General features: G+C 32.0%; 9 protein-coding genes across 9 annotated transcripts in view; 5 read left to right on the top strand and 4 right to left on the bottom strand.

The window, feature by feature from the left end:
• Nucleotides 1-874, top strand: part of cubi_03276 (uncharacterized protein) — a gene marked incomplete at both ends in the record, with an annotated part of 1,294 nt that extends 420 nt beyond the window's left edge. The window contains one exon of the mRNA XM_029020289.1: nt 32-874. Coding sequence (XP_028873075.1) covers nt 32-874 — 843 coding nt within the window. The remainder of the gene's footprint in view (nt 1-31) is intronic.
• A 484-nt stretch (nt 875-1,358) lies between these two features.
• cubi_03275 (uncharacterized protein) lies at nt 1,359-3,164 on the top strand (the record flags this gene model as incomplete). Its single annotated transcript, XM_029020288.1, has 2 exons — nt 1,359-2,866; nt 3,050-3,164. The coding sequence occupies 2 exons, from the start codon at nt 1,359-1,361 to the stop codon at nt 3,162-3,164; spliced, it is 1,623 nt and encodes a 540-aa protein (XP_028873074.1).
• A 3-nt stretch (nt 3,165-3,167) lies between these two features.
• On the bottom strand, nt 3,168-3,893 carry cubi_03274 (uncharacterized protein; the record flags this gene model as incomplete). Its single annotated transcript, XM_029020287.1, has 2 exons — nt 3,168-3,408; nt 3,661-3,893. 2 exons carry the CDS (start codon nt 3,891-3,893, stop codon nt 3,168-3,170), a joined length of 474 nt encoding a protein of 157 aa, XP_028873073.1.
• A 461-nt stretch (nt 3,894-4,354) lies between these two features.
• On the top strand, nt 4,355-4,798 carry cubi_03273 (caltractin; the record flags this gene model as incomplete). The annotated part of the gene is made up of 1 exon (XM_029020286.1): nt 4,355-4,798. One exon carries the CDS (start codon nt 4,355-4,357, stop codon nt 4,796-4,798), a length of 444 nt encoding a protein of 147 aa, XP_028873072.1.
• A 487-nt stretch (nt 4,799-5,285) lies between these two features.
• On the bottom strand, nt 5,286-8,018 carry cubi_03272 (uncharacterized protein; the record flags this gene model as incomplete). Its single annotated transcript, XM_029020285.1, has 1 exon — nt 5,286-8,018. The coding sequence occupies one exon, from the start codon at nt 8,016-8,018 to the stop codon at nt 5,286-5,288; it is 2,733 nt and encodes a 910-aa protein (XP_028873071.1).
• Nucleotides 8,019-8,798: 780 nt separating this feature from the next.
• cubi_03271 (histone deacetylase) lies at nt 8,799-11,747 on the bottom strand (the record flags this gene model as incomplete). Its single annotated transcript, XM_029020284.1, has 1 exon — nt 8,799-11,747. The coding sequence occupies one exon, from the start codon at nt 11,745-11,747 to the stop codon at nt 8,799-8,801; it is 2,949 nt and encodes a 982-aa protein (XP_028873070.1).
• A 789-nt stretch (nt 11,748-12,536) lies between these two features.
• On the top strand, nt 12,537-13,523 carry cubi_03270 (uncharacterized protein; the record flags this gene model as incomplete). The annotated part of the gene is made up of 1 exon (XM_029020283.1): nt 12,537-13,523. One exon carries the CDS (start codon nt 12,537-12,539, stop codon nt 13,521-13,523), a length of 987 nt encoding a protein of 328 aa, XP_028873069.1.
• A 329-nt stretch (nt 13,524-13,852) lies between these two features.
• On the top strand, nt 13,853-16,195 carry cubi_03269 (cleavage and polyadenylation specifity factor CPSF metallobeta-lactamase; the record flags this gene model as incomplete). The annotated part of the gene is made up of 1 exon (XM_029020282.1): nt 13,853-16,195. One exon carries the CDS (start codon nt 13,853-13,855, stop codon nt 16,193-16,195), a length of 2,343 nt encoding a protein of 780 aa, XP_028873068.1.
• A 45-nt stretch (nt 16,196-16,240) lies between these two features.
• On the bottom strand, nt 16,241-17,122 carry cubi_03268 (DnaJ domain-containing protein; the record flags this gene model as incomplete). Its single annotated transcript, XM_029020281.1, has 1 exon — nt 16,241-17,122. The coding sequence occupies one exon, from the start codon at nt 17,120-17,122 to the stop codon at nt 16,241-16,243; it is 882 nt and encodes a 293-aa protein (XP_028873067.1).
• Between the last annotated feature and the right edge of the window lie 328 nt (nt 17,123-17,450).

The raw sequence follows: 17,450 nt of genomic DNA, 5'->3' as shown, positions 1-17,450 counted from the left end.
GACGGCAGAAAAAGAGGCAAAAAATCAACAGAAAAAAGCGGAGAAGCAACAATCTAAAGAAATTAAACAAGCGGACAAAAATGATGAAAGTGAAATTAAGAAAATAGGAAAAAATAGTGGAGTGGAATCAAAAGAAATTACTAAAAAAATTAAGGAACTAAAGAAGCAGCTTAAGAAGGAAAGAAAGACTAATCCAAATGCTAGACTTATGGAAATATTTAACGAATCTGGAGGATTTAGTGGCTCTATTACTGATAGTGGTGATTCAGACTCCATACCTAATTCTACTTCATCTTTTGATCGTGAGGATGGGCTCAGATCAGGAACAGGATCTAATCGAGTTAACTCAGCCAATTCTACATCTAATAGAGTTAACTCAGCTAATTCTACATCTAATCGAGTTAATTCAGCCAATTCTACAGCAAGTTTAACAAAAGAAGAGAAGAAACAGCAAAAGAAACAAGATAAGGAAGATGAAAAGGAAGTCAATAATAGGTTAATTTCATCTGGGATGACCAAGAGCGAGGCGAAGAAAAAGCTTAAGGAACTCAAAAAGCAACTTAAAACTAAAAGAAAAAGTGGTTTTCCAAGAGCTACCCTTCTTGATATATATGAAGGTTCTTCTAATGGTACAGTAATGGAGGGTGGAACAACTAGAGCACCTAGTTCTGATATTGAAACTAGAGTATCCAACTTGGAAAAGAAAGTCAATAAACTAATTAGAAAAAACAAAAAAAGAAAGGCTTCAATTGATAAACTGAATTCTAATATGTCAAAACTGGCATTTATTGTAAGGAGGATGACTAAAAATAGAGGAATAAACTCAAACTCTCCTTTTGGAGATGATGACAATGATGATGATGATGATGCCTAGTTATCAATTGCGGAAATCAGTCCAAATAAAGACCGAAATTGTAAATTTTGAATATTTATCTTTTTTAAATTTAATTAATTACTTTTATTATAACAATCATATATTAATTGCATGCATCAAAAATTCAGCTTTAAGCGGGAAACTTGGTATAATATTATTTTTCAATACTGTAATTAATTATTATTTGTAAATTATAAATAAATAAAAACGGAGTATTTTCTGATCAGAAAAAAAAAAAATATTAAAAATAATTTATCAAATATAATATAATTAAATAGTTAATTACCGGTTAAATAGTCTTAGTTTTTTTAGGTATCAAAACATATAATTAGATGGAGAAAATAATAGTAATCTAAGTTTTGGCTTGAATATAATATTTTTAAATAAGGGAAAAAAAAGTTTCTGATCTCGTAAAATTACTATTCCTGATATAATAAATGTCTTTTATAATTAATTTATTCAATTTTTAAAATATCAAATTAGAATGAAAGAGATAATCCCAATGAGAACTTACTGCATGGTTTTTGGGTATGATGGATCAGATTATCATGGGATGCAAATTCAGTTGAGAGATAACAAAAAAGTGGAGAACTTAAAAACAATAGAAGGAGAGATGGAAGATTGTTTAAAGAAGCTTGACTTGTTCTTTGTTGGAAATGATGATAATAATGATGGAGGAGGATTTTTAAAGAAAATTAAATGGTCAAGAGTTGGAAGAACTGACAAAGGAGTACATTCAGTCTGCCAAGTGGTATCTTTTAGAGCTAAGATTAGATTAAATAATGAGCTAGAAGGTATTTTAAAACATAAGAATGATAGTCAGAAAATCAAAGAAATTTGTCAAAGGCTCAAAATAGAGAGAGACATTTTAAATAAGAATGGATTGGATGAAAGCCAGAATATGAATCCTTTGCTAGGAGGTGTCTCACTAACCCCAAAAAGTAATGTAGAGGATTTTCTGGATGAGTTATTGATTTTGGACCATATAGTAGGAAAACTTAACGAGCTTTTAGAGACAACAAAAATCATGGTTTTCAAGATTTTTAGGGTAACAAAGAATTTTGATGCCAGAACAGACTGTTCTAGAAGACAGTATGAATACTTAATGCCCGAATTCCTTCTTAAACCTGTAAATATTATCAATGAAGATTTTAAAGAAGAGCTTATAAAGGCAAGCTTAACTAGGTTTGAAAAAGGGCTAAACGATTTAAAAAGTGGGAGTAGAAAGAGAAAAAGATCTTCATGTACAAACTTGAACCAGAGCTCTGAAAGCAAGGAAATGAAAGAAGAAAATTTGGAGATAGCTGAGGAGATGAATGAAGAAGAAGAGGAAAAAGAAGAGAAAATGAAACAATTTGAGTTTCATCAAGCAAATAGGCTCAACAACTATGGGTTTGGGAACGATTGCAAGCTGGTTAACTACGAAATTGAGGATTACTTGGAAGAAAAGAGGAGATTTTGTTTAACAGATGAGGATTTGAAAAGGTTTCAAACAATTCTGAATGAGTATCTTGGTACAAATAGCTTTCACAACTTTACATCCAAGTTAAGTTACGATGATTCTACTTCTTGGAGGCATATTGAGGAAATTAAAGTAGTTAGAGTTGATCCAAGTGAAATTAAAGGAGATTTAAAACTCATAAAAATTGTTATTAAAGGCCAGTCATTTTTATTACACCAAATAAGAAAAATGGTAGCTTTGGCCATAGAAATTTTCAGAGGAACAGCTCCAAGTAATGCAATTCAACTTTGTTTTTTGCCGGATAAATACTCCATTCACTTAGCTCCAAGTCAAGGACTTCTTTTAGATCGGGTTTTTTACAATTCTTACAATACGAAAAGAAGTATTTCCACTGATCAGAACGACTTCGCAATTCAATTTCTCTCATTTCATATCCAAGATTGTCATTTTGTTAAAGAAATGGAGTCTTTTAAAGTTAACTCAATTTACTCAAAAATTTCATCAACGATTTCTGAACCGAATGATAACAAGTAAGTTTACCTTTTAATTGTTAGCACTAATTTTTCGCTTTTTTTTTTTGCTATTGAATATTACGTGTTTTGAAATTGCATGCATGCATGCATGCAATTTCAGCAAGCAATTTTTAAAAGTCGAAAAGTTTGTTAAACAAAATTTGGCTTTGAAATTAACACCCTTTTTTTTTTCTCATTCAGATGGATTGAATGGATTGAATCAATCAGCAGACATCCATTTATTATTGATAATTTAATATATGATACAAGCTATGCAAACAAAAACAAGCTAGAAAATAAGGATAATCAATTATGAGTTTTAACATATAATATTTGCAGAATTTAGTATTTTTCTACGTAAAATTATACTTAATTGATGAAAATGTAAATTAGTTTCTTCAATATTTTTTAATACTTGAGCTATTAATATCAAATTTCTTTCATTTTTGCTGCTTCCTTCTACCTGATGTGTATTGAAATTTTCTTGATTCATTAAATATCCTATAACCTCGACCTTGTTTCCTCTTTCTAAACCTTGAATAGTCGATTTTTTTAACTTCCTAAAAGTATAAGATAAAAGTTATGTAATCAGTTTACTTCCTTAAAAGCTTTTCAAAGAAACACCAGGTGATTTTGGAAAAAAATGTTCAAGATAAAAAGCAATAAAATAGCATGCAAGGGCGGCAATATTAGTCATCATTTTAGTTTTTTTCATCTCTATTAAACATCCAAATGGGATTGCTTCTTAATAAAAAATAAACATTTACTCTTTATCCCCAAAACCACGGATTTCTTTCCGTTTAAAGCCTTACCTCAAACTCACTCTTAAACTTCTGAATTCGTGAAATAATGTAATTTCTTGTTCAACCAAGTCAACGAATTTCACAATTCCAGCAACTCTAATTTTCTTATTCTCTAACCTTGGCTCTTGCACCTCCTGCAATAACACAATCTCCGCCAAATCATCCTCTGCTAAATCACACAATCCATCATCCAAACTATTTTGTTCTCTATAATGTATACTTCCATCTCCTTTATCCAACATGATTCCTCTTTCATCTTTCCTTTTATTCGTTCAATTCATTACTTTAATACTTTTTACATAATTCCCCACTATTCCCGCCACATGCCATAATTTGGCGGGGTCAACTTCCCGCTAATTTTGCATTATTAAAGTGTGCATAATATTAGACATGTAAACGGCAATACATGGAAAATAAGAGAAAGCATAAATACAATTATCCAAGATAATATTAAAGCTGAGCTAAAGAGGAATAAAGGGAAAGGGAAGAAAGTACGAAATAAAGAAATTGCAAAGAAATTATAATTTTTGGACGTGATTTATTGCATCTGTAAATCAAGGCAATAAATAGATTAGAAAGTGAATAGTATTAAGAGGAGATAAGAAAAGGGAAAAAAAGAATAATTATATATTAAAGCTTTTTTTTTTTAGATTTTACTTAAGAAATACAAAAACTGATATCGATAGTTTGATTTTCTTGAAATATGGACAGCACAGAAGTTAGAGAATTGAGAGATGTTTTCGATTTACTTGATGGTAAATCAGGATTGGATGTTGGATTCCTTAGAGCTGCTGCTACATGTATGGATATTCCATTGGATAACACAGTAATTGGGAGACTCAACTCATTAACACAGGAATGTGGAGGCAAACTTGATTTTGCGGGATTTGTAAGTCTTGTAAATAGTGGAAATGAAATAAAAAAATTCACCGTTGAAGATGCTGTAAATATCTTTAGCTGCCTTGACATCAAGAAGACTGGAACAATAGATCTTGAAGATCTCACGGCTTGTGCTTCCAGACTTGGACTATCCATGAGTGAGGAAGAATTAAAAACAATGTTAACTAACTTAGATGGTGACGGTGATAATGCCATTTCTCCGGATGATCTTCTGTCAGCACTCCATCGTTACTCTGAAAGATTCTAAATCTGGAAAGTATTATCATCATTTTCTACCCAAATTATTGTATTTTAAAGTAACCATTCGATCCAAGAATCTCTAAAAAGTTTTCTAGATTCTCTTACCTAAAAATAAGAAAATAAATAAATGGAGATTAGAAATCGTGCCCATTAATTATATTAAAATGCGATTCTTAAAGTTATCAATTAGAACCAAAGGAACATCCATTTATATTGAAGGAGGAGAAATGTATGTTAGCTTTGTAGTAATACTTGGATAATCATGTTAATACAGATTGTAATGATATTAACAGGAATAAATAGTCCTACTGTATTTTTTTTTTTTTTTGAATAACTTTTTTTTTTGATCTTTTAATTGGGTTTGTTAACTAATTAATCTTTTAAATTTAAAATTCTTGTTTGATTTCCTTAATACTTTTATTAGCTTAACTCATTTAATCTTAACCATTACAAAACTGATATCACCAATAAGAAACAAGAAACTCTCCATTCTTCTAGCTGCCATTATTGTCGGATCTTATTGGCTTAACTGGAGTTTTAAGTCTTGGAGTGGTCAAATCTTTGGCTGATCTTTCAAAACTATCTCCGGCTCCTTCCAGTCCAAACAATATCTCTTCAATTTCATGGTCTTCGTTCCTCCCAATATCTGCTTTGTTTATGCTATCAAGTGAAACTGATTCTTCAATATTCTGAATAACCTCACTCTTATATAAACTAGTACTATTTTTCGAATTATTCTTCTTGTTTTGCCCCACTCCTAATTTTTGCCTATTATTTGGTGGAGTAAAAATAGAGGATGTTTTCTCGTTTATAGTCTCTAATGCCTTTCTATAACCGCCGCTTCCTCCTGATCCATTTCCCTCATGCAATTCACGATAATATAAAGAATTTGTCACCCTCTGGTGATCCCTTGAGTTTTTTAAATCCTCATTTCTCCTCTGACTCTTGGCTTCAAAACCTTCAGTAAATCTTGGTTCATGATTAACACTTTCCATTGTCCAAGTTTGAGATCTTCTTGGTTGAACAGACATAGAATACTTCCTATTAATGGAGTTTATGTCAAAAGTTGCCTCTGATCTTTTTCTATGTTTTGCAGTACTTATTCCTTGCGTACCGAGATACAAACTTCGAGATGCAGATACTGAAGCAATTGCTGGCTGCAGATTTCCAAGTGAATAGTGGACCCCACTAAGAGATGCTGAGCTGGTAGATCCTCCCATTGTATTATACAAACCAACGTAGGATTTGGAATAGTTCTTGGTCGTACCAGTATTCAAATTGTGGTCAATACCATAAAAGTTTGATTCGTTGATAGAAATTTGTTTTTTTAATGATGTGATCACACTTTGGTTTATCTCAATTTGCTTTTCTGCTTCAATCAAGATCTTCCTTAATCTCTCATTCTCCTCGATAAGTTGTTCCTGACGACTATTTGAATCGTCCAATGATTGTTCATAGTCCTTAATCCTCTCCTCAAAATTTCTATTAATGCTTTCGATTTGTTGGAAACCCCTTTTAAGATTACTAAAACTAGTCATCTGTTGTTTATATTTACTATCCACATTTGCCAAAGATGTCTGAAGACTTGAAATAATTTGATTTCCCTTTTCAATCTCCTTACAAGCATCATCTAATGCTGTATCCAACTCACTAATTTCTTTTTTCCTTTTCTCCAATTCATCTTTCAAAGTCTTATTATTCTCCAAAGAACTGCTGTATTCAAATTTTAAGTCGTTCAGCTCTTGCTCTTGCTCATCCTTTATCTTCAACAACAGATCATATGAACTCTGAATTTCCTCTAACTTAGCTTTAAGGCCATTACTTGTCTCTTTATCGTCCTTTACATACTTTTCTAAGTTCGACTTTGATTCGCTGAGCTCATTAAACAAATTTCCTAACTCATCAAACTGCCTTTGTAAATCATTAATTTTGCCTTCATTAGATAACCTTTCCTGGTTCCAATGCTCTAACTCTCTTTTGTGAGTATCCTCATAAATCATCTTTAATTGGGTGTAATCTTTCTCATACCTTTCGGAAATCCTCTTAATCTCAGCCTGAAATCTTTCCGATATTTCACGCTCATTCTGAGCTGAAAGATAACTCGTCTTGGAAAGTTTCTCTTTTAGTAATCCTACTTCTTTCCTTAATGACTCGGCCTCAACCTCATAACTATTAATTATATTCTGTTGTCTGTTTGACAGGTCAAAGTAATTGTTCAAATGTCTTAATATATATTCTCTGAAGAAAGCCTCATTAGCCATCTCAAATGGAAGTGATAAATGGACAATTTCTTTGTAATGGTTTAATTCGACGAAATGCAATGTAAATGAGTCGGCCCGATTTAATATCCCAGAATTGAAACTGGCACCTGAAGAAAGCCCTAAATATGATTGCTCGATCCCTCCTTCGGAAACATTCAAATTCAAAACAATTTTTAGTGAATTTAAACCATCATTTCTGGCAGGTGAGAAACTAGGTTGCAAATTCGCAGGATTGTATCTGCTTACTCCAGGAAATACTGTCTCCTTTTCTAGATTTGTACTGATGTTACTAGTTCTTCCATCAAAGTAGTTTTCCGAAAACCCAAACCCTTTGGATCTATTCAGTAAGTCAACCAACATTATTGGAAATTCTTGAAAATCAACCAAAAGACGTTGCTCTGACTTCAAATAAAGGAATTCGTTCCCATCATTAATATCACTATTTAATAAAAAAGAAAAGTCGTTTGGCTTAGTCATTTCTATATGTACTCTGTTATAGCTCTTGAATGTATTATTTGAATTTGAATAATGCTTTCTTTTTAATATTCTAAAGTTAAATAATTGCATATTCATACTTGAGTTTTCTAAAATACCTCCTCTACCAAATACTGAATAGCTGCCAAAGCTAGTACCTGCATTATTAGATATTCCATCTTCCCCCGCCTTTCCAAAGTGAGAAACTTGTGAACGGACTGGCATATTCTCACTATTCACAATATTGTTATTAAGTCTTACACTGTTTTCCAAACGGTCAAAATCACGAGAATTCGGAGTGGATGGGGCAGTGCTAGTGCATGTGGAAGAAACAGAATTATACTTTATATATATTGGTACGTCTTTTACGTGCACAACGTTCTCAATCTCATCATCGTTCAGAAACTTACTGCATCCGGTTCTACTCTTCCGTCCCTGATATGCTCCAAAACCATTTTCGATTCTTGAATTTTCGTTGTTTCGCAGTTCCATTTCTTCATGGAAATTTACTGAATTATACATATCGAACTTAAATTGCCATTGATCTTTGAAAATCCAAAATTTGCCCTTATTTCACAGAATGTGTATTTATTGCCTTATTACTTGAACTGAACTCCAAGTTTTATGTTAATCAATAAATGAATAACTTTAATGATGTTCTTTCATATACTAGCTGATAAAATCCAAGCCACTCTTTTCTTTAACCTCTTTATTTATTTAAACTTCCCATAAAAAAACAAGAAAATATAACTCCGTAAATCTCATCCACAATATAACAAATTAATCTTAATTACGCAAATCAACTCGAAGAATACAAAAATCGAGACCAAAATTTACATTGGTCACTTCTCCTTACTCTTTATTCTCTCAATTTTGTGTTCCCACTTCCTTCCTTCCAACTTTTTTTAGTAACTTTTTATTTCCTCTCTTTTTTTAATAATTAAAATTATTAACTCACTTTTTTTTTCTACTCTAACTAGTACCGCCCAATTACATATGTGGGGAGGCATGCAAAAGTTTTTTTATTGATGTTTGTAAATTCATGTGGATGCATGCAATACCAGTACATAATTGATTATACGTGTACAGAAGTTGCATGAAAAATGGCACAATAAATAATATATTGATTTACAAGAAGAAAAAATTTCAAGAAATCGTTTGTGATGAGAACTAAAATATGGCCGAGAAAAAGAATTATAATAATTAAATGCTATGAATATACAATAACAAAGTTAGGTAATATCAGGACTGACAACATAAATAATAAAACTGTTAAATATTTTCGTTCAAAATCCTATCATTAATTTGTTTTGAAGAATCCAATTCAGATTGAATTTTTTTTTGGATACTTTCTTCAGCTTTAATTGCTGCTGCTCGCCTCGGCCTAATAACACTGGTAGCATTAATATTGGCGACTTTATTGTCAATATTAACTTCATAGCTTCTCACCTGAGATTCCGGAAATCCAGCTGAAGATGAACTATTGTTATTATGTGGGTTTTCGTCCACTTGACCCTTTTCTTGAGATTTATATCTTTTCAAGCTTGGAGAACAAGATGCTCCAGCACCAAAAACGTAGTGATTAGAACTGCTAGAATAGTTCAAATTATCAGAATTACCAATATCTGAATTACCAAAAGCTACCAAATTACTATCAACGTAGGTATCAAAAACTCCAGAACCTCTAACAGAAGTCATATCATCATCTTCATTTTCAAGATCCTCATCCTCATTATCCTCGGTCAAGATTTCATCTTCCCATTCTTGTGGATTTGGCATCAAATTCGGAGAAGTCCATTGTAAAGTTCTCACATGAGCAGCAACAGATCTTGCTAATGGTGAAAGAGTTAAAGCTTTTGTATTATATCCTCCTTCCAAAACTGAAACAATTCTTCCATTACAACAGAGATTTGCAATACTTATTAGCTGCTGTGTTATCCATGCATAATCTCCCTCAGTGCACGAAATGAATCCTTTTCCAACAATATCTATGGCATGGCCATCAAATCCTGCCGAAATAAAGATAATGTCAGGTCTAAACTGGAGAAGTTTTGGTAACAAAAATCTCTTTATTTTGCTTCTAAAGATTTTTGAATTGCTCTTCTCTGAAAGCCCAATATTAATAATATTTGGCTTAGAAATACATTGGTCTGGCCCTGTACCTGGATAAAACGTCCCATCATATGCATGTATACTTGAGAAGAATATATTTTCTGCATCAAGCTCATCCCTCCAAATCTTATAATAAGATATATCCTGTTCAAAATTTAAATTAACACCAGGAACAGGATTAACTAAAGTTTTGATAGTCCTACTTTTAGGGGCTACGTTTCTAACAATCTGTTCAGTACCATTGCCATGATGCACATCAAAATCCACAATGGCAATCTTCGAAATCCCTGAACTAGAATACATATATCTACAATAAGCCGCTCCTATTGCAACGTTATTCAATAAACAAAATCCTTGTGATCCTGAGGGAACTCCTTCATCAGTCCCAACTTTTTGTGCAGCTCCCCATGTTCCAAGATGATGCCCAGGAGGTCTTATAGCACAAAATGCATTTCGATTTTCTCCTCTACAAATACAATCAACAGCACTAATAACTGAACCGCTGGCATGTAAAGCTGCTTTCCAAGATCCAGGAGTTATTTGAGTATCATCATCAATAGATCCAGTAAGGTATGGTTTTTGATCCCAGATTAGCCGGCTCTCCTCAATCTTATGTTGTAGTAAACGAACATATGCCCAGTCATGAACTCTAAGAATATCTGACAAAACTGCAGGTTTGCATGACTCAGTCCACTGTAAAAGGGAAAACTCACTACTTTTTAAGATTCCAACATTTGGTTTAACTAATACCTCCATACGTGTTGGATTTTCTGGAGTTTTATTCACCAACTTAGAACGTCTAATTGGCATATCCATTGGTTCTGGAAGAGCAATATGGTCAATACAGCAGCTGTGCGTAAAAATTCTAGTTGAAGCTAGCCCCACTGCAGGACCATCCACAATAAAGCTTTCATTTCCTCCTTCTATTCCCCCTCTTTGGCTGGGTTCATCATTACTAGCTATTTCAATGGCTAAAGAAAACACTCTTTCAAATTCTGATCCCAATCCAAGCTTTTGTGCATGAAAGGAAAGTAAGTCATATTCACTCTCAGAAATAGGATGTTGTTGATATTCTGAATCTGTTAGCAGTGTATGGAGACATCTCCAAGCTGACTTATCAATACAACATTTTATTAAGTTTGCTGTACATGTCGATTCCTTTAATGGATCAGCTCCTCCACTTGAAAGTATCACCGAAAGTGTAACAGGATCTCTACTTGATATTGCATAGTGAACTGGCTCATTATTATTCAAATCAGAAATATTTGCCAATGCACCGTATTCCAGTAATAGAGAGACAATCTTTGAATCACCAAAACTACATGCTAAATGCAAAGCAGTGAGTCCAAGCTGGTCTGTAGCGTTAATGTCAAGCCATGACTCATTTTGAGAAGTACTGTGGGTTAATGTAAAAGGTAAAAGAAGATACAAACAATTCAAACAATCGTCATATCTCTCTGGAAAAATAGCTTTACAGAGCACCAGGTGAGAAATTGGAATACCAGCATATGGAATAGATAAATCGATTGGAATCATATTATTTTGGTAACCGTTATGTGATAAAGTATCACCAGCAATAGCAGTATTTTCAACATTGTTATTAGATTTTAAATCTTCAGATTGACAACTTAAAAGGATCTCCAGCATTTCTGGATAAGCATTTAAAAGTGCAATGTGAAGAGCAGTACATCCCGATGCATCTCTCTCGTTAATAATACACCTCATTGGGCTAAAAATATACTCTTTAAGAGTTTTAGAGTCACGAGAATGAATCAGTTTCTGAAAAAGTCCAGGTTTTGGATTAAAATTATCTAACAGCGGATGCTTAATTAATTGGTCTAGATTAGATCTGGAACCAAAATCATCACTTTGATTTGTTGATTTTTGGTCAGAAGTCACCTTTATATTTAATTCACTACTGTCAATATGGTTATTAATATTATCATCATTATTAAAATTATCAGCATTAATTGTTAAAATATCAATATTTTGAGAGTTATTTTGGAGATGAGTCAGATTTAAATTGTTCTCTGCTGGTATATTTGCAAGAGAGTTATCACTTTGATCAATATTTAATTGGTGATCATTTAGACTATTTTTTGTATCCATAATTCCTTAATTAATCTGAAAATATAAGGAAATAGAAAGAAGTTAAAGAATTTCAATCACTAAATATGAGATCAAAGATTAATCTCAATTTGTGATTAATCTTTGATCTTGAAATGCCAAGATTCTTAAAACTTCAATTAATATTCTATTTGAATCTGACAAAATTTTCTATTAAAGAATGAAAATGCCTTAATGCCCAGCCAACCAACCTACTAATTTATGTGAGAATCCAAAATTCTTATATTACTATTTTGAATTAATTCCAAAATTGAAAATTCAAAAAAAAATGGTTAATTATCAAATTTCTCATTAAATTTTATTAATTTGGACTATTTATATTACTAATTACAATTAATTAAATACATTTTAAAGAATCACTGTCTAGTCATTACACGTTACTATATTAATTATTTGACATTATGCTATTATTATACCATTCAACTATATTATATATTGTTAAATGTGGAGACAAGACGTGGGCCTCGTTATTTTTTAAGGTTTTAAGGAATATGAATTAACAAATATGCGGGAAAGTTTGGGGAATAATAATTCTCAAGTTTTGGTATATATAAATAATCAGACAAGAGAAAAGACATGTATAATGTGTAAGTAAAAAAAAAGAAAAAAGTTGAATAATCAATTATAAAATATAATAAGCAAAGCTGATAGTCTCAGCCGAATTTATTAATCTCAGTTAAACTATAGTGTGTGAGTTGTAATACTAAGTTGTGGGGGTTTCAATATTCGGTTGGGATTCAACTCTAACAATTTTAGATAAGCAAAAAACCAATGGAAAATGTGGAAAACCTAACACAGGAGTTGTGCTCCTATAGTATCAAGGAGGAAGTAAGATACAAGTATAAGGTCGGTGATATAGTTTATTCTCAATGGAAAGGCCAGTTGTGGAAAGCAGTAATTTTAGACATTTCACTAAAAATACACCCAAATGGTTGGCATCCTATATATTATGTGGGGTATGTAACAAATCTTAAGACTGGAAATAAGAATTACTACTTTAATAAGAGTTACAATGAATGGAAATCTGAAGCTCTCATTTTTGAAATAAATGGAGATACAAAAAAAAAGTCTTTAGAGACTCAGAGAATGCTTCGAAATGCCTCAAAAGAAAAAGATCAAACAATTATTGAAGATATACTCGGAAAACTTAAATCCCAGCAAGAAATGAAAATCTCAATATTAAACTTTAACAAGGTAGAAATTGAGTGGTTTGATTTTTCTGAGATGATTTATAGCGTTCTAATTCACGACAAGAACCAAATTAGTCAGGGAAAATTGGTTATATTACCCAAGGACCCAAATATTGAGGATATATTTATGGAATATATTACCCACCTAAATAGTTTAGGAAAGAAAAACAAAATTTTTCCTGAAATCGATATTCAAAAAGCAGTTTTAAATATGCTAACAACAATTTTCAACAAAGCTCTCAAAAAGAGGCTAATTTATCCATCAGAAATGAATCAGGTAAGCTACTTTGAGAATAATATTACAAAAGATACCAGATTTTCAGTAATATTTGGTATTGAGCATTTATTTAGGTTACTCATCATATTACCAAAACTTATTGGAGATAATATTTCATTCGGTGAACACAGCTTCTGCCTAGATATAGATGAAGATAAAGATGATCCGGACTACCTAATCGTTAAAAGCATTAAATTTGAACTAATCAAAACCATAAACTCCTTTATTGAATATTTTAATGGTAACTTTCTAAAGTTCTCTATTGGAAATTACACTTCATTTCTTACATAATGAGAAATACTAACCTCCAATAACCGTTATAAAGTCTGCTTCAATCTATGAATCTGAACAATATTTCATTTTTCTCTGAAATTTTTCCAACTATCGTGATTATTACCGATATCCAAAATGTATCGTCTCGTGATCCTACTTTCCCGCCCAATGGTCTAAGATAAAAAAGATGAAAATACAAGTTTTTTATTTAAAGAAAAAAGTCAAATTAGAATTATTTTCCTGGATTAATTTATTTCAGAAGAAAGATTATTTAATTCTGTTTAAAGATTTTGACTCCACAAATGGGAAAAAAATTTTAATTAACGCTATTTCGAAAAATAATAGAAATGAGTTACAATGAAGTAATTTTGGACTCAGGAGTGGCTGAGCAGACAATTGATATAGAAGGAGAAACTCTCTATATTCAAGTTCTTGGAGCAGGATGTGAAGTAGGCCGTTCATGTGTAGTAGTATCATTCAAGGGCCGCTCAGTAATGTTCGATTGTGGGATACATCCAGCATTTTCAGGTATCGGATCTCTCCCAGTATTTGATGCAATAGATGTGAGTACAATTGATCTTTGCTTGATCACTCACTTTCATTTGGATCATTCTGGAGCAACTCCTTACTTTGTTAGTTTGACAGATTTTAATGGAAAAGTCTTCATGACTGAGCCTACTAAAGCTATTTGTAAGTTAGTTTGGCAAGATTATGCAAGAGTTAATAAATTCTCTGCTGGAAGCATTGAATCAGAGGAGGCACCATTATCAAGTATTAACTTATTTACTGAGAAGGATATTGAAAAAGCCATTAATATGACTGAAATTATCGATTTTAGGCAGCAAGTTGAGCTAGATGGGATTAGATTCTCATGTTATGGTGCAGGACATGTATTAGGAGCATGTATGTTTTTGGTAGAAATTGGAGGAGTTCGGATTCTTTATACTGGTGACTATAGTAGAGAAGATGATCGTCATGTTCCAAGAGCAGAAATACCACCAGTCGATGTACATGTTTTGATTTGTGAATCTACTTATGGAACAAGAATACATGAACCACGTATCGATAGAGAAAAAAGGTTTCTTGGTGGGGTTCAGTCAATCATCACAAGAAAGGGAAAATGCTTACTCCCAGTTTTTGCTATTGGTAGAGCTCAAGAACTTCTTTTAATTTTAGAGGAACATTGGTCGAGAACTCCGTCGATTCAAAATGTCCCAATCATATATGCATCTCCTATGTCAATCAAATGTATGAGAGTTTTTGAGACTTATATTAATCAATGTGGAGAATCTGTTAGAAGACAAGCAGATTTGGGTATTAATCCTTTCCAATTCAACCATATTAAAACCGTCAATTCACTTAATGAAATTAAAGATATTATCTACAATCCAGGACCTTGTGTGGTAATGGCAGCTCCAGGTATGCTTCAGAATGGTACATCCCGTGATATATTTGAGATTTGGGCTCCTGATAAGAGAAATGGTATTATTTTAACAGGATATGCTGTTAGAGGAACTCCGGCTTATGAGCTTCGTAAAGAACCTGAAATGATTCAATTTGGAGAAAAAATCATACCAATGAGAGCTAAGTTTGACCAAATATCCTTCTCAGCTCACTCTGATTTTGCACAAACTCAAGAATTTATCAACAATTTAAAGGTTCCGAATGTCATTCTTGTTCATGGAGAAAGAGGAGAATGTAAGAAACTTAAAGACAAGTTAAAAGAACTATCTCCTTCTTTAGCAGTATTTGCTCCTGAAATCCTTCAAAAGGTAGCACTAACTTTTCCCACACAACAAGGAATACACGCAATAGGAAGTATTACTAATGAAATCAAGAATTTGTCAAGTAAAGAAGAAAGTGAAAAGCTTTTGCTTGTAAAGGGAGAGCAGGATTACCAAAGTGATGCAAATAGTGCTTGTATTAAGAAGATGAGAAAAGGGAGCTCTCAAATAGATGTTGATGAAACTTTGTTAATTATGCGTCCTTTTGAACCAACATTACTAATGAAGCCACAAGACGTATCAGAAATCATAGATGTGAAAAAATCCTGTATAAAACAAACTATGAGAATTCCATTACCAGAGAATTGTGTAATTGACCTTATAAAATTAGAGAAAGAAATTGAGAAATCCTTTGATGATGTATTACTAAATAATGAGATGATTTATTTATATGATAACAGCATTATAATATATATAATAAAGGAGATTGGACAAGATGGACAGGACCTTAGTAATAGTGAGTTAATAATCCAATGGAACTCCTCCCAATTATGTGATTTGGTAGTAGATACTCTTTCATTCATTATTCTGGACTTTATTAATTTTTTATCAGAAAATAGCCAAAATGAAAATAGTTTATTAAATATCGAAATATACAATACTTTAAGATCATGTATAGAAAATAACTATGGATCATGTATAAATGGTATCCATCCTCAAGTAAAAGACCAAATTAGAGAGAAAAATCTCGAAATTGAAGAATCAAATCTAAAAAATGATGATTTTCCAAACTTTTACTTTTTATTGAAAGACACCAGAGATAATTCAAATAATATAATAGTTAATATACTTTATAAGGAAAGAGTTATCTTAACAGTACCTAATGATAATAACGAGATTAAAGAAAGGATTTATAACTTAATACAAAACATTGAAGACTCTACATTACCAATTCAGCTACTATAATTTACAAAGTTTGCTGAAACTTATTTATAATTGATATATTGTAATCTAATCATTATCAAAGCTAGATTTGTTATTAAATATTCTAGAATTATTTTGTTTATATGATCTCCATCCCTGAGCTCTCTCCTCAAATTTCTCGTTCCATTTTTGTCTTTGAATACACTTTTCTTTTTCCTCTTGTAACTTTTGTCTATATAGTTCTTGCTCGAATCTATGATTTGCCAAAAGACACTTTTCACTGTATTCCTTTCGTTCCTTTATATCATTTAGAAGTTTTTCACTCATTTCTATAACCTGTTTGTTAAACTCTTTTTTAAATACCTCCTGGTCCTGTTTAATCTTTTTCAAAGCCTTATTTTTCTTGTTTTCTTTCTTAACTAATTCTTCAGCACGTTTCCAAACCTCCTTGTATTTGACACGATTCTCAGCCTTCTGAAGATCCTCATATGCCTTATTAAGTATATCAAAGGCTTCTCTAGCCTTTTCGTGATTTGTTTTGTCAGGATGTATCAATAAGGAAAGCTTTCTATACCTCTTACCAATCACAGCATCATCAGAATCAACAGGAATCCCCAAAACTTCGTATGAATTTGTAAATATACGCGAAGTTAGACGCAATATTTCTTCGTCCGATGTCCCTGTAATAAACTCATCATTTCCGTATGAGCTACTAATTGCTTCATCAATTTTTCCCTCAATCAACAACTTTGATATTTTGGCTCTTTTTGACTTATTATTTTTAGTTACGTTTTTGCCGTGATGTGTACCTTTGGAACTGGGCTCATCCACTTCTTTCATGAATAAGTCAAAAAGATCACATCCTTCTTGAGCATTTTTTTTTTTCTGGTCTCTCGAGTTCTCTTCCAAGTTCTTTTCAACAAACTCCACTGGTTCGTTCTCACTACCTTCGCTCCCCTCCATTTTCATTTCTTTCCTCTCTTATAACTCGCCTCCAAAAGGTGATAGTCTATCTCCATTATTTTACTAACAAAAATTTGATGTTTACTACTTAAAATTTCTTTTTTCTTTCCAAACTTAAATTTTTCCCTAACTATAACGTATTACCGGTATATTAATTTTAAAACTTTTAGGCGGGCAAAACATGCACATGCATTAGTACTTATAAAAGTATGTGGATAAAGAAAATAATGAATAAAGAAATACCTGTTTGTCAATCTGCATAAAGTTATTGAATGACTATTTTTTCTAAAAATTGAAAAGGGTTAAATCTCCTACTTTATCTGAAACTAAATGT

This window comes from Cryptosporidium ubiquitum (genome assembly GCF_001865345.1).
Source record: "Cryptosporidium ubiquitum isolate 39726 chromosome Unknown contig_10, whole genome shotgun sequence".
Lineage (NCBI taxonomy): Eukaryota > Apicomplexa > Conoidasida > Eucoccidiorida > Cryptosporidiidae > Cryptosporidium > Cryptosporidium ubiquitum.
This window is presented reverse-complemented; position numbering and strand designations above follow the sequence as displayed.